The sequence below is a fragment of the Anomalospiza imberbis genome, chromosome 6, assembly GCF_031753505.1.
Source record: "Anomalospiza imberbis isolate Cuckoo-Finch-1a 21T00152 chromosome 6, ASM3175350v1, whole genome shotgun sequence".
Classification (NCBI taxonomy): Eukaryota; Metazoa; Chordata; class Aves; order Passeriformes; family Viduidae; genus Anomalospiza; species Anomalospiza imberbis.
The window spans coordinates 16,636,699-16,662,159 of record NC_089686.1 but is presented as its reverse complement, the minus strand read 5'-3'; the positions used below and the strand labels follow the sequence as shown (position 1 = coordinate 16,662,159).

General features: G+C 35.2%; 1 protein-coding gene across 6 annotated transcripts in view; it reads right to left on the bottom strand.

Moving 5' to 3' along the window:
- Positions 1-25,461, bottom strand: part of RPS6KA5 (ribosomal protein S6 kinase A5) — a 58,295-nt gene that overhangs the window by 20,211 nt on the left and 12,623 nt on the right. For 4 of the 6 annotated variants that reach the window (XM_068192603.1, XM_068192607.1, XM_068192601.1 and 1 more), the window contains exons 3-6: positions 16,306-16,524; positions 12,691-12,806; positions 11,799-11,906; positions 1,680-1,763 (exon numbers count right to left, since the gene is read on the bottom strand). In XM_068192603.1, coding sequence (XP_068048704.1) covers positions 1,680-1,763; positions 11,799-11,906; positions 12,691-12,806; positions 16,306-16,524 — 527 coding nt within the window. Of the gene's footprint in view, positions 1-1,679; positions 1,764-2,439; positions 2,568-11,798; positions 11,907-12,690; positions 12,807-16,305; positions 16,525-25,461 lie in introns of those variants that run through there. The other 2 variants (XM_068192604.1, XM_068192605.1) reach the window with 2 other exon arrangements.

The window sequence follows — 25,461 nt, the reverse complement described above, 5'->3', positions numbered from 1 at the left end:
AGAATTTAAGATAACAGTCTGCAGTTATAATCCAGGCACCTGAGAAAGACCAAAGAATTTCTTCTTGGCATGTGTTTTTCCAAAAGAAAAGAAGGATCTGCAGAATTAAAAATCCAACTTAAAAAAAAATACTGAAATACTAGAGCAAGTCCTTAAGACAAACACTGCAGTAATCTAGAAGAGATTATAGATTATAAATACTGATTAATGAGAGCACAGCATACTAAAGCAATCTCATTTTCTCTTTTTGCAAGGTCTTTGAGTTGTTAGATCTGCAGTAAGTATGAAATACACTAAAAATTTGCTAAAATTAGCATATATGACATAGTCAACGGTAAGGTAGTGATTGTGTGGTGTAAACTAACATAACATACACAACTGCAAAATTACCCCATTGATCAGCTAACAGTTGCTATCAAACTGGGAAGTTACTCCTCATAGAATACTGTATGACTCTGCATGACATCTGATGAACGTATCAGACAGACCCAAAGGTAACAGAACAGAGTTTCCTCTTTAAGTCAGTGACAAGATTGAATTTGTAAGCTTTGAGAAGCCAGAATCATAATTCAAGGTGACTGAGAAATTGAAGAGATGCTCTGGAGGTGGCATGACTAAACTAAGAGAGTGCAGGAAAGAGCTTCAATATCGAAGTTTTTTAAATTCCATTTTTAATAGCAACTGGGCAAGCAGTACAGTAGAAAAAGATGAAGATGTTATAGTGGAATTCAAGGTAGGTGTGAGACAATGACTAAGTAAAAAGACAAAGCATACTCTATTTTATCTGCAGTAGAAGAATCAGGGAGTACATTCTGCTCTACTTCAAACTGCCAGATCCCAGCTGTGCCCACTACAGTGCTCCCTAACTGAAGGCAAACTCAGACCAAAACAGACACAGAATGCATAGAGAAGTAGAAAAAAGAACTTTCTCAGGCAAAAGTCAGACTCTTCCAGTTCTTACACAGGCTGCTATAAAAGGAAGCACAATCAACTACATTCCATGACCCACAACAGAAAGACAACTCAACTCAGTCTACAGCAAAAAAACCACAGAAATTAAATATTCTCTAAAACTTCCCAGTATAGTCAGAAATCAGAATAAGTCATCTAGGAATACTGTAGAATTATTTTGGAAAGTAGGGTTTTTTGTTTGTTTCAAAAAACATCTGTTAATTTTTGTCTTGATCTTTTCTATCACTTACCGACACTTTATTGTGCAATAAAACTTGAGTCACAAGCCAAACAATTTTATAATATGAGAACACTTATAACATTAATAACCCATCCCATACCTCAATAAAGATAACAGATTACTCTGATGTCCAGTTTAAAATGTATATCAGAATTAGCCACAAATCATTTTCCACTCTGAACTAGTTTTTTATGCAAAGGCAAATAAATGTTAACAAAGTTTATTGTCCCACAGCATATTTAGAACAAATTTTGAACAGAACACAAATAAGCCTCAATACCTTTATAAATATGCCTTTTACTTCAGATCAGAAGAGGAAAATACATCAACAAACAATTGAAGACTCAGGAAACAATCTATCTTAGGACAACCTTAAATAAAACATACTTAAATAAGATAACATGTTATATTTTCCAAAAACCCCTCAAACTGAGCAATATGTTGACAGAAGAATTAGTTTATTTTCAGTAATAAACTTAGAACATACCTTGTCATGTCCTGTGTCTCCCCCTCTTACAATATCTGGAGCCATATATTCTATTGTTCCACAGAAGGAATATGCTCTCTCGTTCTAGGAAAAAAATAATTACATCAAACAATTATATTATACAAATAATGTGGGATAGATATGGCTAACAGTTCCGAGACGCTGGCAGCAATTCTTCTCCAAATAGCTCAGAACTGCTAGCTAAATAATATTCCATCATATGTAGTGATGTATCACATAATGCTACAGAATATTTAGTCTTCTATGAAAAAAATAAAGTGTCATAAGTTTGTGTTGCAATCTAAGATAAGCACACAAAAATTAATCTACTAATATTTAGAAAAACTCTCCCATAAGTCTAAATTATCTATATTTCATAACTTCGCAAGATTCCCCAACTAACATAGATATACATTTTGAAGGCTGCAATACCAATACTCTAGACAACAAATGAAACTTTTCATTAAAAAGGGAATTACTTGTAAGATGTACAATTTGACTAAACTGGATACAAGATCCTTTGAGTTCCCCATATTTAGGAATTCATTATGACCTCTAGGAAAGTTGTTTTCTTTCGCAACAAACACATATATAAAAAACAACATTCTCTCAAGAAGAGACTTGGAGAAAGACAAGACAGAGAAGGGGAAAGGCAGACAGTGTTGTAAATTTAATTTTATTCTATACACTGAATTATTCTCTTGTTCAAAACTAAGCTGCTTTCACAGGCATGTATAATTGTTCCCTGGTAGCGATTTACCTTTGAGGTCAACATGAGGTCATGCTGTACCTTGCTAATGACGAAAGCACATGTGTTTGGGCCATGCAACATTGTTCCTCCCTTATCCTTCATGCTTCTAGCATTTTGGGGAGAGATCCTGATAGGTCCTTTAAAGAAGAGTGTTCAAAAAAGCAAATATTTCACAAGTCAGGTTTTACATTTGTAGATTCAGGTTTGGAGTTTAAAACAGGTGCTATATAAGAGACTACACTAATGAGAAGAAGTTTCTAAAATTAGAAATAGTGCTCTGTACTACCCTAAGGCATAAAAATTAAACAGTCCAGCAGCACATTATTAAACTGTATTTCTTAAAATACATATATTGTGACTGGTTTTTTGGGATAAAATTCTGAGTTCAGAATAGTCAAAAGGCCTCATTTTATGTAAATATTAGCTTGAAATATTAACTTCTGAGACAAGAACATATAATAAAGAGCTTTTAATTATTCCACTTTCTTTTGACACAACTATTGTTTCTCTTTGATAATTTATTCTAGTACCTGTTATCTTGAAGAAATATAGTGATGGAAAGCACAAACAAAGAAAAATGTCAGAAATTCCTAGCCCTCCATCAGAGAATCTAAACTTATTCAATCTCTGTTCTTTTTTCCTTCAGCTGGGAGGGTAGGAGGGAAGGACGGAGAAGGGTGAAAAGGAAAAGGAAGGGGAGTGGAAAACACAGAAAGAAACTGCTCTTCACTTGCTACCTCTCCAAAGAGTAAAGATAATGCAGCCAAAGTGAGATATCAAGACAACTGTCTGAAAGCAAAGCACTCTGACTTCCAACTACAGATTGACACAGATTTGCCTTCATAAGATGATGTAGAATATTCTGACTTCAAAACAGCTGAAGCCATAAAATCCAGATACTTCTTTGTTAGAAAGCTTTGTTTATGCTGTGGTTTATTAAGTTAAAAGTTTCATCAATTACATCTAGCTGTTACTTAAAAAACAAAGGTTTTCGACTAGGAAGTTTCATAAGGAACACTTAGGTAAATTTGTCACTGTTAAATATGCCTCTTACTGGAAGTCATTAATAGTTTCTGCTGTTATACACTAGATGTGGGTTTAAAACCATTTTCAAAGAATGTGATCTCCATAACAGTTTTATTTTCTGTCATTTTCTGGTCTCCTGGGTGATTATGGATATAGGGGAGAGTGTCCAGCAAAGAACCATAAATATGATTCAGGGAACCTATGGGAAAAGGCTGATAAAGCTGGGACTGTTTCACCTGAAGAGGTGAACCTGACAGTTCAGGGAGGTCTCATCAATGTACAAAAATGCCTGAAGCAAACATGCAAAAAAAGAGGGAGCAAGGCTCTTTTCAGTGATGCCCAGTGACAGGACCAGAGGAGGAAACACTTTTTTACTGTGAGGGTGACTGAGCGCTGGCACAGGCTGGCCATGAAGGTTGTGGAGCATCCCTCCTTGGAGATATTCAAAAGGCTTCATGTGGGCAACTCTAGGTGACTGTATCTGTGCAAAGGTTTGGGCAAGATGACTTCCAGCAATCCCTTCCACTCTGTGATTCTGTCACAAAATGCCACAAAAAATGAAATAAGCTGTATTTCAACATTCATTTTGAAACCACAGCCAAATCTTATTTTGTACCCCCTTCAAATTTACATTTCATTCAACTGTATAACATAAATCGAAATTCCAAAAGCCACATTATTAACACTTCATGTTATGAGATGTAAGACAAGAAAGGATGCTCTTAAAAAACAACTGAACTTGAATTACCTACAGGTGAATGCTCACTGAACATGCACATCTTACAAATACTTGAGCGTAAGAATTTTTTTTTGTCTTTGAAACTACCTGAAAATACAGAAAGCATGTGTGTAAAGTTTTCTCCTCAAAGACAGAAAGGTCTTACGCCTTCAGAGTTACCTAATGATCTCCTTCAACAAATAAAAAAAGCACATTAACAGCACACAAAAAACTAAAGGATCAAACTCCATTTTGCTGCGGAGACTAGTCACATTCACCATGTCTACAAGAAAGGCCTGACTGATGGAGAAACAGTCACTACTGTCATAGAAGAATGTGTCCTTTGGCGCATACATCCTAGCCTACAGTAACACAAATTCAGTTTCATATTTTTTACAACATATGCAAGTGTAGCTCTGGCAGTTACTAAGTCTTGCAACTGCTCAAAGTTGCCTTTCTTCCTTTGTTAAAGGTACTTCAAAATTCCAGGCTGCATCAATTAGACCCTCTCTGGGCTGTATCAGAAGTGTTTTGAATAGCATCCATTAGAAAGGAGAAGATACACCAACATTTCTGGAATACAGCAATCAGTATCATCATTGCTCCTATTTTGTACAGGTGTGAGCGTATGTAATCAGAGTCCTGAAAGTAGTAACTTACAGCTTTGCTACAAGCATAAATAGTGAAAACTTTCCCAGGATACCAATGTCAGGGCCCGAGCTTATCAACAGGCTCCACAACCTCTTTCACCAATCCTAGGAGTTAAGGCATCTCTGCTTAAGACCAATTCTGACAAAATGCACTTGAGTACTCTGTGTAGAAGCTCGTCAAGGGCCAACTCCAGTTTCAGCTGGGAGCTGGAGTTCAGGCTCCTGCTCCTGCACCAGCTGTGCTGCAGGTATGTCTGTACTTGGCTGGGTATCTCACTGATACTGATCCATCAAATTCAAATCCTGACTGGTCCTCAAGCCCCTCTCCTTTAAACAAACTTTTCTGATAACCACTGCACTGTTGCCAAGCCTGTTTTTCTGGCACTAGACCCCCTCTGATCTTCTTGCACCACTGGTCAGTGAGCACATGGATCCATACTTGCCGCAGTCACCCTTAGCTCACACTAATGCAGGGAGCAGTCTCCACATCCAGCTGCTTCCTGACAAACTACATCAGAATCACAGTTCCTCCAGGAACAGCTAACAGGACTGAAGAATTTAAGTAGCTGAACAGTAGAGCAGTATCACACATAATATCTCATATATTAGCTATCAGCAAACTGGCTGCAAGCTACTGATCAAGTATTAGAGTTCCTTTGGTAAGCTCAAAAAGAAAACCAGGATCATTGGATAAATCAAAAGAACGCTACCATAACTGAAAATTTACTTGTAATATGTAAAGGCCACATAGCAGAAGTTGTTCTAACAAGCTGCCCTGCTGAATGGATTTTGCATTTCAGAAAAATCACTGTAATTGATTTAATTACAAAGTAAAGACTGAAAAGCCTGAATTATTGACAGAAATAGGACCTGTACCTTCAGCAAGCCTTACAGATCATCCTAGCATAGATATTTACCTCAAAAGTAAAAATGCACCAAAGAAAAACCCATTTCCATAGAAATCATAACTTCACTGTCATTTTAATAGCCCAGAATAACAATAATTACAGTCTTAATTTACGAAGACATATGAAAATTGGCAGAAAGACCTCTCACAGTTCAAAGATGTGATATAGGTTTTAAATGGGGGGGAAAAATCTTGCTTTATAACAAGGTCTTTGCCATACTGACTGGTTTCTTCTTTTTATTCACTTTTTAAAAAAGTTCCAATGTCAAGATTCAAGAACCCTTCTCACAGACTTTTACAATACTTGTGTTTGCTTTCACGGTGCAATGCAATTGCAATTCTACAAGCAATTATTTAAACCAGTTTCCAGTAACAGATTTTAAAACAAACAACTAGAGTAAAGAAAAATCTCAATTCTGTAGACAAAAAAAATCCAGAAACAACGTATTGTTGTTTGGGAGGAATACAAGTATATACCGCTGTCAACGTGGATGAACAATTTGTACTAGGTTCCTCTCAAAAGCATTGTGTTTTTGAGAAGAGAGAGGCAGTAGTACCAAGAAAGAACAGCATACAAAGCAAAACCTGAAAAACTCATATTTCTTCAACAATAAACAAAATTATAAGGTATGGAGAATACTAATTCTGGGAAGAATTCTACTAGCTGTTACTACAAGCCTTCAACAGTTAATTTTTTCTTTTAATGAAGAAAATCTTATAGAACATGTCAATTCAATATTTATCGTTTCAGAGGGATCCAGATGTAAAAGGTAAAGAAGTAGGAGTGAACAATTTTGCTCAAATGCAATCTATCTGGTTCTAAATTAATTTACATTTGGCTGTGAATCTCTGGTCATTTAGGTTTTTCAAAGTTTTTCACCTGGCTGACCAAGTTTCATCGAAGTAAGGTATTCACAGGTATTCAAAAGAAAAAAAAATCTATAAAAAGAATGGATTAATGACAATGGTAGCATTTGCCCTCAGAAAGTTACTTGTTTTCCCTTTGAAAAGAGAATCAGAATTTTTCTGAGTTAACTAGCAAGCTAATATCCAATAGAAGATTGGATAACAGACTATTTAACACAGATTGGTGTTTCTCCTCAAAATAGCAATTTTTTTTAAATGGTATATTACAACAGGAAAACAGCATCCTTAAACCAGTCACTGTAAGAAATCATGATCTGTCTTGCAAAAATTCTTAAACAGCACTTTGATATTTTGACATCAAAATCTGGAGAGAAACTGTTTTATGCTCTGGTCTTCTGCATTACTGGTCCATGATGGAAAAGCACAATCTTCTTTGTGTTAAGCACTGAAAAGGGAAACCCCTTGAGCAAAGGCTCAAACAGTCAACTGATCACTGATGATCTGGTTTTGCAATTAAATTACTCCAGCTCAGTGACGTGCCCTTAGAGTGTCTGGCATGTTCTTAATATTCAATCTCAGGACAGTTAAAACTGAGCCAACTGAAGTATAACAAACAAAGCAAAAAGCTTTTGCCATAGTTTCATTTTTTTTCCAAAACTAATTATCCAGACAGATCTATAACCAATGTTAACTTTTGTGGACTAATTTCACTATTCAGTTTACTCTTTTTTCTCATTGAAGGAATGTAAATCTACTTCTTATAACTGTTTGTTAGGTCTATGTCACTGAACAATCCTTTAACTAAAACACAAGCATATGTAGCAAGCCATCTGAAGTACGAATAATTGTACTCATTTTTGCAAGAGAATGCTCAGTGTTGGAGGATGCACTGTCTAATTGCAATGATAAGACATTATCACTTTAATTGGACAACTATAAAGGGTCTTTTAAAGTTAAATGCATAGATAATCTACTAGGCTACTAGGTCACTCAGATTACAGTTCCTAAAGCACTGAATGAGTCAAGTTGTAGTCACTTCCTTCTGTTCTGGATTACCTTTAAAATGCACTAAGAATGTGTACAAATCTCTTCCCAGTCCATCTACCAAAACCCATAGTGGACTAGCCTCCAATTAATCACTTTCTCCAATGGAATGTGCTTTAAAATCTCTTAAAAATGCTACTTTCCTTTCCAGAACAGAATGTTCACTCTATCATCAAATAAATGAAAACAAATAATTCAACAGTGAAAAGCATTTGAGTTATAACTAAATTTGCAACTCTCATCAAGAGATTTTCAGATGAAGAAACAACAATGTATAGGAACTATTCATTCTACACATCAGATAGAAGTACACAGACATCCACCCAACTGTCTTAGGCTTCAATTCAATCATCTGTCATACTGAATATTCATTTTTATATTATTCATTACTAAGGTATTTGTATGCTCACAAACACACTGTTTGAAGACTGACAACATTCCGTTTTTACTATCTAATTTTTTAAACTTCATTAAGCAAACACATAAGCTTCAGAAAAAAAACTTAAGCTGATGTAGAAAATGTGTACCAATGCAGAAGAATTGAGCACTTCACTACACTATGGAAGAAAGTGTACTTTACTGGATTTAATTAAGAAGAAAAACATTAATTATTATGCATGGTTAAATAGATCATTTTTACAGTAATTAAATGCATGTGTTCATATAATTTTGCTTAAGACAACGCTCTCCATGTATACTAAAATAAGATTTTTTGTGTAGTTATATACATCCCCTAAAGGCAATGTGAGGGGAAAAGAGGATTTTTAAAAATGAAGTAGCACTTCAGCAATATACATCAAAATTAAGACCAAACCTGATGACTATGTTAAACTGACATTGACCAAATCAAAACAAATCCAGCATAGAAGTGGAGCTATTAATGAGATAAAAAGATATAAGCCACAAGTCCACCAGATAAAGGTGACACACAAGAAATACGATGGAAAAAGACCCCAAAAGAACAACTTAGAGTTCTGGGATTTTTATAGATAAATGTGTTACAAGACTTGAGGAAAAACAAACAAGCAAACAAACAAAACCACCACCCACTGAAGTGATTTCACTTGTGCAATGAACAAAATAATGCTGTAGAAGTTTCAAGTTCTACCAATTCTCCATGTCCTCAATAATAACTTATATTAGTGTCATGTGCAAATGTACTTTGAAACCCAATTAGACAAACACTAAAGTGAGATGCATGAAAACAAAGATAACTTTATCTTTTTTATCCCAATTTTCTTTACAATCCAGTTGAGACTTTAAAATCATATACACTAGCCTTAAATTCACCACGGGGTTAAGAATACAAATGCCATAAAAAGCAATACTGAATCTATTTCAATCTCTTAATCTCTTACCTAATCCCTTTACTTGATTAGGCTAGTAAAATTGTAGGTGTTCACGAGCTTTTAAATAAAGTTTGCATCAAAAGTAATTTCATACTTAAATACCGTGATACTGACCTACCGTATGTGAAAATTCCTTTTTATTGAACTACTTTATTCCAGTCAGGACATTTCTTTTTTTTTTTTGCATGTAAATAAAAGCATATTGCTTCATTTTAAAGAAAAACAAAGACAACACCACTGATTCAGTTGTAAAAGACAAATTTCAGGTTTTAGCAAAGCAGTACCATAAAATACTTTAAAGCTCTTAAAGCTGCACTGCTTTAACTTGGATGTTTAATTCTCACATGCTATTTTCACATAACTAAAACAGAGAGAATACTTGACAATGCACTCTTCACACATGCTTCAGTAGCTGTGTGGCAGAAATCAATAGGTTTCTGTTTTCCTACAAGTCACAGGCATTTGCTTCCTTTCACTCAAACAGTGCTTAAGGAAAAGCAGCTTCCCACCTCTCCACTGTAGAACAGTCAATCTGCTGTAATTATTGTAGTCCTGTTTGAGTCATTAGGTGCCCGGTAAGTGGAAATCTTTAACAGTCATCAGATTATAGCATAATGAAATATGATAATGAAAATATTGAATCATGATGTTTTCTAGCAAGCATCACTAACTACAAAACTATCCAAACTTCATAAATACATGGTGAAGTATTTCTCTTTAATAAGAACTCTAAATATAGCACCTATCTCTACTATGATAATTTTTATCCCTTTTTAATAACCTAAATAAAACTTGTTTCAGATAATCAATCCAAAGGCAGGGTTACTAGAATAAATTCCAGTTGCTTAAATATGCATTTCTAATGGCAAAATTCTTGCAAGAAGCAGGTGGACCATGAAAGACGTGAAGAAAGAGAGAGAAATGAAAGTACACTGCTCTGATTGAATTGCAAATGCTACACCTTTATCTGACTTACACAGTTATGTAATTTTATTTAAGTGTTACCCTAGTGAGCATGAAAGCAGCTATACAGGCAAATTCTACTTTTCAGAAGTGTAAGTTAAGTATCTATTGTAATGAATTTTAAGTGCTCTAGGGGTAGCTTGATTATCTACAAAAATACAATATGAAATGTGAATTTCTATGTGTAAATAGGTAATTTTAATTGTGTTTAAATTCAGTAGCTAATTTACAATAGCACACATGAAAACTTAAGTCAAATGCAGGCAATTTCTTAGATTTTGAAAGCAAACAACACAATCGCAATTACTTTCTTTGTTAAAAGAAACATGAGAACTGTTGAGATTTTTCCAGGGAAGACAAATATAAAATGTAAAAGAGAATAAAAGAAAAATATAGTTAAATGAACACATTTATCAGGTATATACTGAAAACAGAATGGATTAGAGTCAAAAGAACCAATATTAAATTTTCAAGGAGCAAGATGGCTTTATTTAATGACTGGAGAAAGAGGAATCCAATTCAGAGTGTGGATAAAGCAAACAGATATCTCTAATGCCTATCCAAGTCCTTTCCTTGCGCTGCTTGTAAATGATGTGCCAAAGGTGAGCACAGATGAGATGTGCTTCTTATAAAAAAATGGTTTGAGACTTTAAGGTTCCCATTCATTATAACATTCTTAACATAGTGAAGATTAGGCTTCATTCAGCTTTGGATCAGAAGCTGGGGTACTGTTCCTTTTCTCACCCCTCAGCACATTAATGCCAGTAGTTGACTCTGTCTCTTGTGCCTAGCACAGTTCTTCTCACAGCTCCAACAGGTCCCACTCTCCCTAGCCACACCTTTCACGATCATTCTTTCCTGATGAAAACTGCATCCCTCTGCACTTACTCTCTGGCACTAGTGTGGCAATCTGCTGCTAATCCCTTCTCATACCAGTTGAACCTCTTCTTGGTTTTGTGCTGTAACTTAGAAGGAATATACTGACATTATCTCTACTACTTCCCTGCTTCAGAAAGTAAAATTTAATATCTTTTAAAATGGTCCCTCCTAAATCCTACCACACTCCATTTGAAATGCAAATATTCTAGAGGAAACTATCAGCTATCTATTTTTAGAAAATTCTTCTGCTGCTTCTGACAAAGACTTTTAGATCTGCAGTCCCAGATTTCAATACCTGTGAAACCTAATGTGAAAGCCAAAAAACATCCATTTTAACATTTTCTCAGAAGTAAAATTCTGCACACTTTTGACTCTCTGTAATCTAAAAAGCCTATTTGGAGATAGAACTGTACCTTACAGATAATTAACAGCTAACATCAATAGTCAGAGATCACTGTTAGGTACTATGTACTTACTTAGTAAGAAATAAGCTTTTATCCTAAAAGCTTGCAATTAAGCTTATTAAAAGTGACATAAAGACATGAGAAAAAGACAAGATAATAATACATTAATTATTATTAGCATAAGGAAGAGTCATAGCATACCATTTGCCTAGTCATTCCAACAAATTAGCACAGTCAAGCTTTTTTTTTAAAGCATCTGAAAATGAAAACGTGACTTTTCAGACTTATGAAGGTCTTTCCTTTTTCATGTCAAGGGCAGCAGAAGAAAGTATGAAAGCTTTTCAGGGAAAACTAGAACAAAGATGTATGACAACACTGGCAGGCCTAAAACCAATAAACTGAAAGCTCAAAACCTAGCAACAGAGACAACCAGATTTTGTTCTATGACATAGGAGTCTGGAATGCAGGATTTCCATCCTTTTTAAATGTGCTTAGGATTGCAACGAGACTTTGTCATCTTGCTCAATTCTGTCCACACCTACCGGAGAGCCAAATACTCACCTCATCAGTAAGAAACTCCTTACTTAGGCCAAAGTCAGTCAGCACCACATGGCCATCAGAATCAAGGAGAATATTCTCAAGTTTTATATCCCGATATATAATCCCCAACTGCAAACAGAATATAAGAAAAAGTATTTCCATCAAGAAGATGTTGCTGAATGCTTTTACATATAAAGCAACCAAAATTTACATTACTAAGGTAATGTGACATATGAAAGTTGCACCTCAAAACAGACAATTTTTAAAAGCCTTTGAAGAAATAACTAAAATTGCATTAAAAATCTTGGAAATTACACTGTGCATTAATGTCTTAAAATTTCAAGGACATACTGTATATCCCTTGAATCTAAAAGTGACCAAATACTTCCTGTTGAGTGTAAAACTCAGTTCTCCTTTCATTAAGAATGAAAATGAATGCTTCTGTTATATGGCCTAATCATAGACTCTACATATATGCATACTTTGTAATAGTCTACAAATCCACTTATTACTTCTGAGAACTGTAACACTTTTCATGTCTACAGCTGTGCTAGAACTCTACTACTCAGTTGTGTAGAAACAAGGATAACTGAACATTACAACCTAAAACCTCTTAATGTTCACTTTTAGTGACATACACCAGTTCACAAGGTTTACTAAAAATGAACAAATAATTTGTCAATAACACTACTCCTCACCCTGCAGGCAAAAAAATTATGGCCTTCATCTGCTGCACAGAGGGACACTTCATTGGGGGTTATTTCTAATTATACAACTAATGTCCCATTGCTAGATAAAGCTACTTTCAATTTAAAACAATCTAAAACAATAGCTCTCCTTATTAACTTTATGTGATACAAAAAGAATACAGCTGTAAGTCCTCAAAATCAGCACCAGAATGAAGTTATTTTACCTTGTGGAGATGTTCAAGTGCCAAAACAATTTCCCCGATGTAAATTTGCACCTCATTTTCTGAGAATCTCTCTCTGTGTGAAAGATGAGTAAACAATTCTCCTCCATTTATATAGTCTAAAAAATAGAACACAGAACCTTATAATTTCATTTTCTGACAATTTTATTTTCTTATTGGAATATTATTAGGTACTTTGTAAGCTGTTTAGTAACACATTCTACAATCAGATGCTTTTCCTTAATTTTAATTCACTAGTATTTCATCATGCTGTACAATATTTAATTTCTTTCTTAGAGAACTGAAGGAAGAACAAGAGCCACTTCTGAATAAGCATCAAAACCACAAAATAAGCCTCAACTACTCCTAAATTATAAAGATGGATTTTTTCACAAAAATCAGTCTTTTAGTTATTTAGGAATATGAAAAGAAAGAAGAACAAATCATACCTACAAATAAAACCCTTACAGACTCTCATGAAATACTCTGAGTAACAAGGCAGACTAACACAAAGAAAAGCAATTCAGAAAGCAGGTATTAAGGGAAATAATCAACTATGGACAAAGTTTTTCCTTCACAAGGGAAACCTTGATGGCAAAATTTACTGCAGGAGATTGTTGCCACATACACTCCCTCATGGAAACCACACTTTCATTCTTTGCAGGCTATGACACAAGGATTTTCCCACAGTAAGGGAGAGGGAAAAAATTATTACAAGAGAGCTCCACTGTAACAGAAACATATTTTAGATGTAGAGCTGTTTATGATAGCATTGCACATTACAGCCATTAATTTGCAATCTCACAGCCCCCATTATTGAATTTGCACTCTACATCCACAGAGCAGGGAACATGCCCCACAAACTCTTACTCAGTATTTTCTTGAATATTGTTTCTATAGATTTGTTGGTATAAAACACAAATCCATAAAAGGGGTCTGATCCTATTTTAAGTTAATAGTTTGAAAGAAAAAGCATATTCACAAATTACACATATTCTGATCTCTCTCCACCTTTCAGATCTCCAGTTCTCTCTTTGAAAAGGAGTATTAGTGGAATCAAACAACATGAGAAGGATTATTTATCTAGACCAGCAAGCAAATGAAAACGATTTAATTAAGTATAAATAACCACCATTTTACAATTGCTTGCTTCTTCTAAAAAACTTCATCATGTAGAAAAAGGTAACTGTAACAAAATTTTTAAATATTTCTAGCCAAAACTGCTAATTTAGTAGAAGGAAAGCATTGAATTGCCATTGAATTCTTCTAAGGACTGTGACAGATCCAAATCAAAGCTGCCACAGGAGGGGCACAACAAACTTAATTCTAACCAGGTTATAACACTAAACACAGCCCAATGAAACAAACAGCCTTCGAATTCTTGGTGCAAGATCAAAAGCATCACTGGCACAACAGAAAAAAAAAATCCTGGTTACTTCAGTATAAACTGACCTGTCAGGTGGAGTTTATTTAGCTAGTTTTTAAAGCATTAGACGTTTAACCTTGTGTGACAAGCTCTGAAAAGAATTGATGGTACTCACATGGATACAACACTTTGTTCGTTCCATATAGTTTAAAGCCAACATAAAAATTGGAATCAACTCCTAACTCTGTTTTCTGGAAATCTGGCAGAAATGCAGCTGCATGTCTGTACTAGATTCAGTCTAAATTCATATAGCTATGTAATCTGACAGCATGAAGAGCTGTACTAAATATTGCACCGAGGCTCCAATTCGCAAACCTCTAAAAACTAAAATGGCAGGGAGCTCACACACTAAATTCAGCCCAATACAAAAAAACAAGACAAATACTGGTTTCCCCCAAAATCCAGAAGCCTCTGAAACACTTCAATTCCAAAACTAAACTAAAGTTAATTTACACAGACTTACATAATAAGACATTAAACACTTGTAACAAAGAGCTTGGGTTTTTCCCCCTCAGGGAGGGTATGAAGCCCAGTTGATTTATAAAGTAGCTTTACATCACCTTAAGGAGGAGAAATTTTCACTGTTACAGAAAGTCATTAAAAGAAATTTTTAAACTAATTATTCCTACGTTCTGCTGAAAACGAAGGAAAAAAGGACCTTTCTGGCCCAAACAGATATGCTGAGAATGGATGAAAAAGAAAAAAAAACGAAACAGAAGGCTGTAATTATATCTTAGATATGAACCTCTTGCTTCAAACATCACCTCAACATTGTGTTATGGTGGACATGTGCCCTGTCTGCACTACCTGCAATGCAGCGTTCTTCAGAACTACTGGGCTTGCTCCTTTTTGACTCTTATGAGAATATAATAGCAAACTTAATTTTCTTTCATACAAGAGGCTCTTATAGCCTTCTAATTATGCTTATCACCTAAACTTCCCCCCTACTATGTATTTATTTTTAGGCAACTACATCTATCTCAGGTTTAAGGGTTTTTTTTGTTTGGGTTTCCCCTTTTTTTTAAATATTTCTTATGGGATCTAATGTGCATTTTAGCAAAAAATACCTGGACTTAAAGAATGGTTCCATAATATTTATAATAAATATTCACATTTTCTCTCACTTAATATTTTAATTTTTTTCCAAATTGTTAGTCAATAACTTTAAATCAAATATAAATTTCAAAACCTTAATTTTTAACAGTTACTATCAAGGAATCACAAAGCCATCAATATATTTCTGACTATTTATTTGTGACAATCTTTTATTTATTTCTTTAATATCCTAGTCAGAGGAATTTTAAATTACAATTTTCAACTCTCATTTTCAAAAGGAGTTTAGTGAACACTCCATTTCAGTTCTACATATTTATTATTTCACTGTAGTATATGAAACTAAGGTATGTGCACAGAAGACCTTTCTAAGAATTAATAGCTAGAGATGTATATTCATTTAACGTTAAGAAAAATTTTGCTAATTTGATGCAAATCAGGCTGTTAATAAAGGTTAAAAAAATGAATTTATGGATAAAATGGAATGCAAAACTTGCGCTTCAATTAAAAGACGATTTACTTCCTCAAACATTTCACTAGATATGCATATTATGAAACTAAGCCTTAAATTAATAACTCATTTTACAATTCTTTTAAAATACTCTATGTAAGAAGGTTTAAAAAACTGCTAGCAATTTTCTTACAAATATACCTCATACACCAAACACTAAAATTTGCTGCTAATCTGAAAGATAGAAGTATTTCTAAAATTAGTGTAGTACCAAACCTTACAAACAAGCTCCACTTTCAGCACAGAATTATGTGATTTTGGACTGTCTCTTAATGCCCAAAAATTGACACATGCAGGTATCTCAATACTCAAAGATCAAATTATCTCATAACAAAACATTTAACAAAGCAAATGCTTCCAGGTCATTGATGAATATTCATATACATTTTTTGCTGCATATAAGTCACAGATAACCACTATCCTCTCCAAGTCAGAGTAGCACTCTCAAGCTCAAACAGGAAAACCACAAACACAGACACTGTTGAAGATAACCAGTATTTTACTTCCTATGCTTTTTCATGCAATCTCCAAAAACACTGTACTTTAGACCACATTAAAAAACCGTACAAAATATTAAGACAAAAGAGCTCTTTTTTTCGTAAGAACTTGAATCCTGAAGAGTACTCACCTAAAATGAGATGAAGCTTTGTATCTGTCTGGAAGGCATAATGTAACGTGACCAAAAACGGTGATTGCCTAATGTGCTCCAAGACTTGTCGTTCTGTCCTCGTGTGCTCAGTTGTTTTAGCTTTTTGAACTATTGTTGCTTTCTTCAGTACTTTCATGGCATACAGTTTTCCAGCATCATGGCCGCTTACTTTCCTCACTAGGAATACTTTTCCATAGGCTTAAAAAGTGGGGAGAAAAAAACCCCAAAAACAAAGAACAGAAAGAAAAAGAGACAAAAACCACAAGTTACCTACTTATACTACAGATCTGGCTAATGCCATTATTACTTTCAATTACTCACTGTTATGGCAGACAGTAATCACTCAGGCTAAAAATCTACTAAAACAATTTTCCTCTTTCAGATTGACCTCTTCTGAGCAAAATTTAAAAAAATTACTTCATAAGTGAATACTGCAAGAGTGCAAAAAGCAATTGAACTTCTTCAGTATTTAAAAACAATTTTAAAAGCTGATGATTTGTCCTTTGTAATAACCTAAAACATCCATATCTAGAGTTAAGCAAGAGTTCCAAGTTAGAGATGCTATTTTTTGTTCTTAAAATAGGCTGCTCATATTTGCACAACTCATATACTTTCATTACTGGTTTTATAGCACTGTAGTTAAAAAAACCCATACAAAAGCCAATTAATTCTTCCCATCTGTATGTCGTACACAGGAGCTTTCTGAGGCTCTCATACTGGATTTAAAAGGACTCCTGGAAATTCTACATAAATAAATTTTACACCTTTACCAGGCAAATCTGTAGAAACCATAAAGGTTAGAATTCGTGGGCAGTTGCTGGGCCATGATCTCACTACAATTACAGAGATACGGTAAGATACCTTAACTGGAATACTGTCATGGATGGCTACATACTTTTTAGGAAAGAGGCCAGAATGGCAAGGTGCTGGAGTTCTCTTTATATAAGACAGCAACCAAAATGTATCAAGCTTTGATTAGGGGTAGATGAAGGAGGAGCCAAGAGCTTATGGGTAAGAATTAAGGGGAAGGCTAAAATGGGTGTTTACAACAGGCCACCTGATTAGTAAGAGGAAGTAGATGAGGCCTTCCGCAGACAGTAGGAAGTAGCTGTCACCATCACAGGCCCACAATTCTCATAACCACTCCTACAGCTGCTGGAAAAGCATCACAACTTGGCACACAGGAGCCCAGGAGGTTCCTGCAGAGCTCTGATAACTTTGTCATAGGTGGCGGGGAAGCCCACAGGGAGAGATGTGCTGCTGGATCTTGTATTAAGAAACAAAAAAGGACTGGTTGGGGATGCGTTGGCTGGAGGCAGCCTTGATTGCAGTGTCCATGAGATGGTGGAGTTCAGGATTCTGCATGGAAGAAGCATGGCAGTAAGCAGGATTATAGCCCTGGACTTCAGGAAAAATAACTCTGGCACCAATCTTCAAGGGCCTACTTGGAGGAATCTCATAGGTTAGGTCTCTAGAAGGTAGGGCAGGTCCAAAAGAGATGGTGAATATTCAAGTAGCACTTCCTCTATGCTTAAGATCAGGACATCCCTGATCTTAGTAAGACATTAAGCAAAGAGGGGCTGGAGACCTGAATGCATGGGCAAGGCACTTCTGGCAAAACTCAGACAGAATAAGGAAGTTTACAGAATGTGGGAAAAGGGTCAGGCAACTTAGGAAGAACATAGGAATATTGTCAGAGTATGGCAGCTATGTGTCAAGGAAAGCAAAGGTCCACTTGGAATTAAATCTGGTAAGGGATATCAAGGACAAGAGGGGCTTCTTCAAGAATATCAGTAGCAAAAGGAAGACTTTGGCAAATGTGGGCTCAACTGCCCAATGAAGTAGGTGCCCTGGTGACAAAAGGTACAGAAAAAGCAGAGTTACTGAACACCTTTGCTTCTCACTCACTGCTAAGGCTGGCCCTCAGGAATCCCAGGCCCTGGGGGCTTTCCCTTGGTTCAAGATAGGGTTAGGCAAACCTGACACCCACAAATTCATGAGCCCTGGAGGGATTCACCCATGAGTGCTGAGGGATTTAGCAGATGTTAGTCCTGTACCACTCTCCATCATCTTTGAAGAGTCATGGAGAACAGGAAAGGTTTCTGAGGACTGAAGAAAAGCCAATGCCACACCAGTCTTTAAAAAGAGCAAGAAAGAAGATCCAGGAAATCATAGGCCAAGCAGCCTCACCTTCATCCCTGGAAAGGCGATGGAACACTTGAAAGGAATTATGAAATGGTTGACTTATTTAGATCAAACTACTTAACAAGTTCTCTTACAAAAAAGGTTTTTAAAACACTAAAAAGTTACGGATGCAAAGGGGAGAATCCTCTAAAAAATTAAGCGCTATTAGAAGACAAAAAGTTGAAAGGTTAAAAACAAATATTCAGCTTTTTCAGAGAAAGCAAGTCACCACAAGAATTCATCCTGCCTGATTCAGTCATATATGAACAAGTCAGGAAAAAAATGTGCTTGGTTTAGTAAATTATGCAATGCAACAGAAATGGAAGCTGACTGCTGAAAATTACCACAGTATCAAAATACTAAGTAGATGAAAAAATAAAATGGCAGAGAAAATTTCAAACAGTGGACACGTAATCCACGTGAAGTATCATAATAGCACATAGTGCTAGAACCAAGGAGAGAAAAAACACCAGAAGTTACCAAAGACCATCCCAAATACACTGTTAGAAACTTCAAGGAAAGTACTGAAGAAATGACACAAGTGTACCCACACCTTCAACACAAACCCAGAAGCTCCTTATGCTGTGGTAAAAATCTTTGTGTGCTCCTGTCTTGAATAAAGCACACTATTTTGGTACCTTCTCTCTTCTGGCCCCAACTACCCTGCTCCCATCAGAAAAAAAAAGTATAAAACATTAGGAAAGTATAAAAGAACTCATCTAAACATGAAGGGAACTAAACATACTTCCATTTTAGTCTGAAAAATTAGAGTACTTAAGAAGATTCTAACAGCAAATTAAAGAAGAAAAAAATTTAAAACTGTAAGATGGTCAGTAAAGAACAAATTTTCATTATTTTTAGAAACTAACTAAGGCAACAAATTAAATCATTGGGTATCAGCATTAAAAACTATGCAAAGCACACAAATATGCAGTTGAGCTGTGGAACTCCTGTTACATGATACTGCAGCTGTCAAAAATGCAGATGAATTAAAAAAGATTACATAAATCCCTGAAGGAGAGGAAAGCACAGCAAGTGTTGCCAAACTATAGAGAGAATTTCTGGCTCAGGCAGACCCCTAACTGCAGGCTGCTACAAGCTCACTAAGGAAATCATCACTGTAAGCCTCTCCTTAAGCCATCATGAGACATTACCTTCACACTACTTTCTCAAAGAGAATGCTCAAATATCTCAAACCTGAAAATACACTGGACAAGTATATACAGTCCTGAGCGGAGACACTCAAATTTAGTTGGCCTTTAATACAGAGCTCCCAATAAGCATCATGTGAAACTCCAGATTTCTTTCTGGATTTTCTTCCAGATGAGTAATTTAGAGTTTTTAACTACCAAATTACATGTGAGCTTTTTTTCTAGATCTGAGTTCTACTTCAGTGAGTATACAAAACTGATACTGCTCATATACTGAACAATTCTAAGGAGTTCTTTACCTGACTCATTGCACCCTAAGGAATCATGCTTCCCTTCTTTACAGAATTCATTATCTGCAAAAAAGCTTTCATAAAATAAGTTTTCATAACGTATCTCTCAAGAATGGCAAATAGAGTCAGAATAGGTGACATCTTTCTATTTTGTGACATATGCAGGACAGTCTCTTGCAAGATTTTGCATTTTGTGTTGCATTCTCCAACTCTGCAGTTACGAGATCTCAAGCATATGTAAGCCAGACTGAATGGTCATCAGCTACTCATCACCAGGGAACAGGAATTTTATCAGAAATGTTGGAGAACATTAAGTTAAATTAAAATGAACAAAAGTCTAATGATTGTAACACTAGGCTACCTGTGATTCTGTGGTAGACACAACAGGACATTATGTGAAAGAATGAGTGTTACTGTTGTAGATGTATCTTTAATCACATTTTATAAAAAGCGTATAATAATGCATCTTAACTGCAAGAATGCAGTACCTATTACAGCTATTCATGTAGTATCAGAGAAAATTATCTGGTTAGCGTAATAGCTGTAAGAATCTCTAGAAACTATACTCTTGTTGCCATAAAAGACTTTGCAACATAGAACTTTGCCATAGTACAAATTGTTTCTTCAGGAATCTGAAAAGGACTGACAGAATGATGACAATTCTCAGTATTTTTAATGAGAATAAATCTGAAGTAGCACTATTTTAATCAAATGACTCACAATATATCCAACACCAGAATCTCTGATAGCACCACAAGAAATCTACTTAAAAGACAACACTGCAAAAGCCATTTATCTAAGTGGCAGCAAGGAGAGATGACATAAGCTAATTGAAGTATTCTCACCTGACAACTGTACTTTAGTAAAGCTTTTTTAATTTTTCAAAGAGCAACATTTTAATGTTCATTCTCATAAAATCTCATGCACATCTCATCTACTGCCAAGGCAGAAATATTCAGCAGGTAATACATGCCCAAAATGAAACACACACAATCACTAAATATCCACCCCTCAAATTCATTGAAAATACATTAAATGATAGAAAAACTACATACACAAACACAAACTTTGTTACTGACCTGATAGTTTAAGAGAAAAAAAAAAAATTTAAAGAACAGTTATCAGCCTTTATGGATGACTAAGAGATTTCATACCAGCAATTTATACCAAATTTGCACTCAATTAGTGAGACAGAAAACTATAATTGGGTGCTAAAACTTCCCTTTCACTACTGCCCTTTCCATGAATACAAATTCATAGTAATAGATCATAAGTATATATAAGCATACATATACTTAAACATAATTATGTATCTAAGAATTTCTATTCATAGCAATATATATCATTTAATAAATATCATTCTAAGTAACAATTCAGCAGGTCATTAGAATAGCCTAAAATACATGCCTGATGAAAGACAATGAGTTAAAAATATGAAGTACTCTTTGCTTCTTTCTGTACAAATGTAAGCACATTAAGGCATTGTATCACATCAGCTGATTCTTACAGAGAAAAAGGAGCACAATTCTTACTGTTTATAGCATGCTGGATGGTTTCTGTGGACTCCTAAATTCATCAAAACTTTACATTTGCATCCATAATTTTTAAATTAATATTTTCAAGTACTAATATAAACTACACCTCTTTATTAAAGCACTTTTTATACTGTCAGTGTAAGAATAAGCACAAGACTACAAAGGAAAGAGCTCAGAGGTACAAAATATTTAAGGATTTGAATAAATGTCATTGCATTCTTGCACGATATATGCCTAATGACATCTTTGCTCTGCAATTTGGATTTAGATTTAATCTGCCTAAGGAATTTGGAGGCAGAACTCTTACTGTGCTAGTATCAGTCCATATGAATTAAAAATTGGGATATGACAAAGTCAGAAAAGCATATAGCTCTAGCAGCTAAAAATGGGGGGGAAAGCCAAACAGAAACCCTAACAAGCCTCAACTAATAGCATTCTAAATATTTCAAATTTATTGTCATAACTAAACTGTCAAACACAAGGCATTCTCTGTCATCTTTCCTTAGATATCAGATAGGCAAGAATCATTAAAGGAATTTTTTCAACATTATTACTTACTCTGAGAATAAATTCCCTCTACCATTAAACAAGTGAGTGATGATTAATATGAAAGGCAAAAAGTGACAGGAAAGGCTAAGCTGCGTCTTGAAATGTACTTTATATCAGCATTTTGCTTTTGTTTCTTTTTTATCTTTTTTTAAAAGTAAATTTATTACAGTAAATAGTTACGGTAGACAATACATGCCTAACTTTTTTTTGTTCATTTTTAAAGAATGTCAGTTTTTAGAAGGCAGCACTCAAATACAAGCAATCTACCACTGGATATGGATACCATTAGTTTTTAATTATTAAAAAAAATTAAGGTCAATAATTTTCTTCAGAAATTGTTTTAAAAGTACTGCATACCACTGAAGTTTGATGAAGTCAGAACAACCAAGAGCTGCCTGGGATCATCATCTTACTTTCTTCTTTCCTTCTTAAACGTAAGGCTGTTTTTGCTATTCTCTCTGGCATTAGTTCCAATAGGAATCTTTGCTGTTGATCTCCAATTTAATGTAAAGATTTTTTTCAGAATTCTCTGGTCTATGAAAAGGACTCATTTGTCCAGGTTCTTAGATTGAACACAGCCCCCCTTTTCAGTCTGTTCTTCATGAAGAAAACCGACTTTCCATTTCCAAGCCCTGTCTCCAATTAGCCATCCCACCTACCATTCAGTATACATTCTAGCTGTCCTCGGCAGAAACTGAAGTAAAATATTTAATTGGCGTTTGGAATTATTTTTAGACACACACTAATTTTGTCTCACTCTCCTGAGCACAGTATCCCCATTTCTTTCTCTTCTTTTTATGAGAGAATATTTTCTTCAATATGCTTTGAAACAACTAACTTCATTTCACAGTCTTAACTTTATCAAAATACTTTCTGACCTCTTAGATGAAACTTCATTATACATTCTTGTATAACAAGATTTTTGAGATGGTTATTTAAATCTGACATTCATCCCACTAATTTTGTTCCCTTCATACGAATAAATCCTTCAGATACTAAGGATCTTCCACATATAAGGTGGATATCCTTCCTACATAAGCACTTAAATCCAGAAGAGCACACATAAAACATTCTCTCATATATGGCAGTAAGATTCTTGTTTCTCATTATTGTTAGTCTTCACTAGTGGACTGCAGTTCAAAAGGTAGAATGGATTATCAGTGCACATGCTCAAGAACAAATTTTATTGCCTCTTTTTAACCACAGCTGAAAGAGTGAACGAAAGTAGCATTCATTAAAGTTCAGTAGAAAAAAAGGAATAATCCATTGGTAGGAAATTGTAAGAACCAGAATGCACTCTACAGTGTTTTTCTTATTTTAAAAACACATTTTCAAAGAATGAAGCAAATAAGCCAAGTGGGCGTGCATAAATCAACACAGCCACCTTCTCCTGTTGTTCCTTTCCTGGCTTTGGGAAGCAATTAGATTACTTTGCTGAAAAATAATGTTCTTCTATAGAAGAACTCTAGTTTTCTTTCTCACAGGGAGAAAAGCTTTCACTAGATAGGAGGGACAAGCTGGAAACACTAACATGGACAGGAAAATTCCATGGACCTGAAAATTCCATATTAGCAAGGCTATAAAAGTAACAGAAAGAGAAAAGGACTTAGGCAATTTCAAAAAGCATATACTGAGTAGAACACAGGCCAGTCAGAAATCAAGTCAGTAACGGTTTGTTCCCAAAGCAACAAGTACACTATTAACAGCTTCTTTAACAGTGGCACATTAATAAGAGTCATGTCTTTCATTTTACTGATGTAAAGTGCTACTGATTTTTTCAATGAAGTTCATTCTATTTCTACCCCCTTAATGCAACATAAAAGGATCCAGTTCAGACTTTTGCTTTCTTGTCTTCGCACTGAGACTCAGTTCAAAAGAAGAAAGCATATAGTATGAGACAATTTTATACTAAAAAGCAAAATATAACAAGCATGCTTCCAGCTGAGTGTATATATTAGAAGAAAGCAGACAAAAGAATGTAAGAAAGCAATTCAAATAAAGAAAATAATAAGTATGAAATTATGTTAAGCCATAGCATGAAAAAAGTTATGACCAAAAAATGGCTTCCACAGCAGAAAAACCAGCACACACAGGTATTATTTCTAATAATATTAAATTTTTGTATTTTTAACACATAAAGCTTAAAAAAGAAGATTTAAATAAGTCTTCACTGCTGTTACCTGAAAAGAATCACCACTGAGTCTGTAAGCAACTATCACAATTACATATCCTTGAGCAAGGTATCGTTTAATTTAACCTGTTTTAAGTATCTTCTGTAGTTATTCCAGTTGCTTCATGGCAGAATATTGTATTTAAAATATTGTAATTAGTTTCAACAGCATCTACAGTCATCACTTAATGTACCTGTGAGGTTGCAACATATTCTCCCTTGCATTAGATCGATTAAGTATTGGTTTGAAAACACTGCATGCTGCATAACTCCACTGTGAAGCATTTTAAAACAGCATCACATTTTTACTGAGCATTAGTTATATTACAGTACTATCAATAATACCTGAAAGTTCACACCAGGATAAAGCTTTCACTGCCAGAGCAAAGACGGCTTTTCTCTATTTGCTTATAGCAATGACCAGAATGTTTCTCAAGTTAGGAAATTAAACTTCATCAGCAAGAACATCTCAGGAAGGTTACAGAATCTCTGCTACTGGAGGGTTTTAAGAATAAATCACCACCAGGGTGGATGCAGGTATAACTGACTGGGTCTTGGACCGAGCAATTAAGGGACCTCTTTGAGGTCCGACATCCTCAGAATCCTGTTTTCAGCAATTCCGTGTGGCAGCAAACATTGCCAGCTGACAGATGGTCACTTGCCGAAAGCAAAGAGAACTAGCTCCATTCTGATCAGGCCATTGGCATTTAATGCCATCCAGTAAGCAGCAACCTCTGACACATCTAGTGGATGAGTCTTAGCTATCATAGGCTTGAGACTGAACAAAGCTTCTTGACTGCCCTGATTGGTCTAGATTTCAGAAGCAAAAACCTCAGGCTATGGGCAAAACTGCATATCAAAAACTGAAAAAAAAGCCCAAAAAAACAAACACCACAACAAATGCCAACCACTCTTCCTACAAACACCATTCCAGGATACCCAAGGAATCCTTGGATTCCTAAAGCTTGAGCAATCTTTTAGATTAGACAAAGATTATATTATCTTAAACAAAAGACATTTCTGGAGCAGCAAGACTACTAGAGCAGGATGAAGTCAGACAGGCACGCTTACTCGACTTCTTTTTTTACTTCACATACACAGAGTCAACCCCATTATCAACCCACTGAAGTAGCCTTTTCTGAAAGGGCTAATTCAAAAATTACCCTGTTAACCCAGGTGAATACAATAGCTTTGCACTGCAAGCTTAACAATCACCTGCTATAGTTAAGAGTATTCCAGGCCAAGAAAAATTTGGC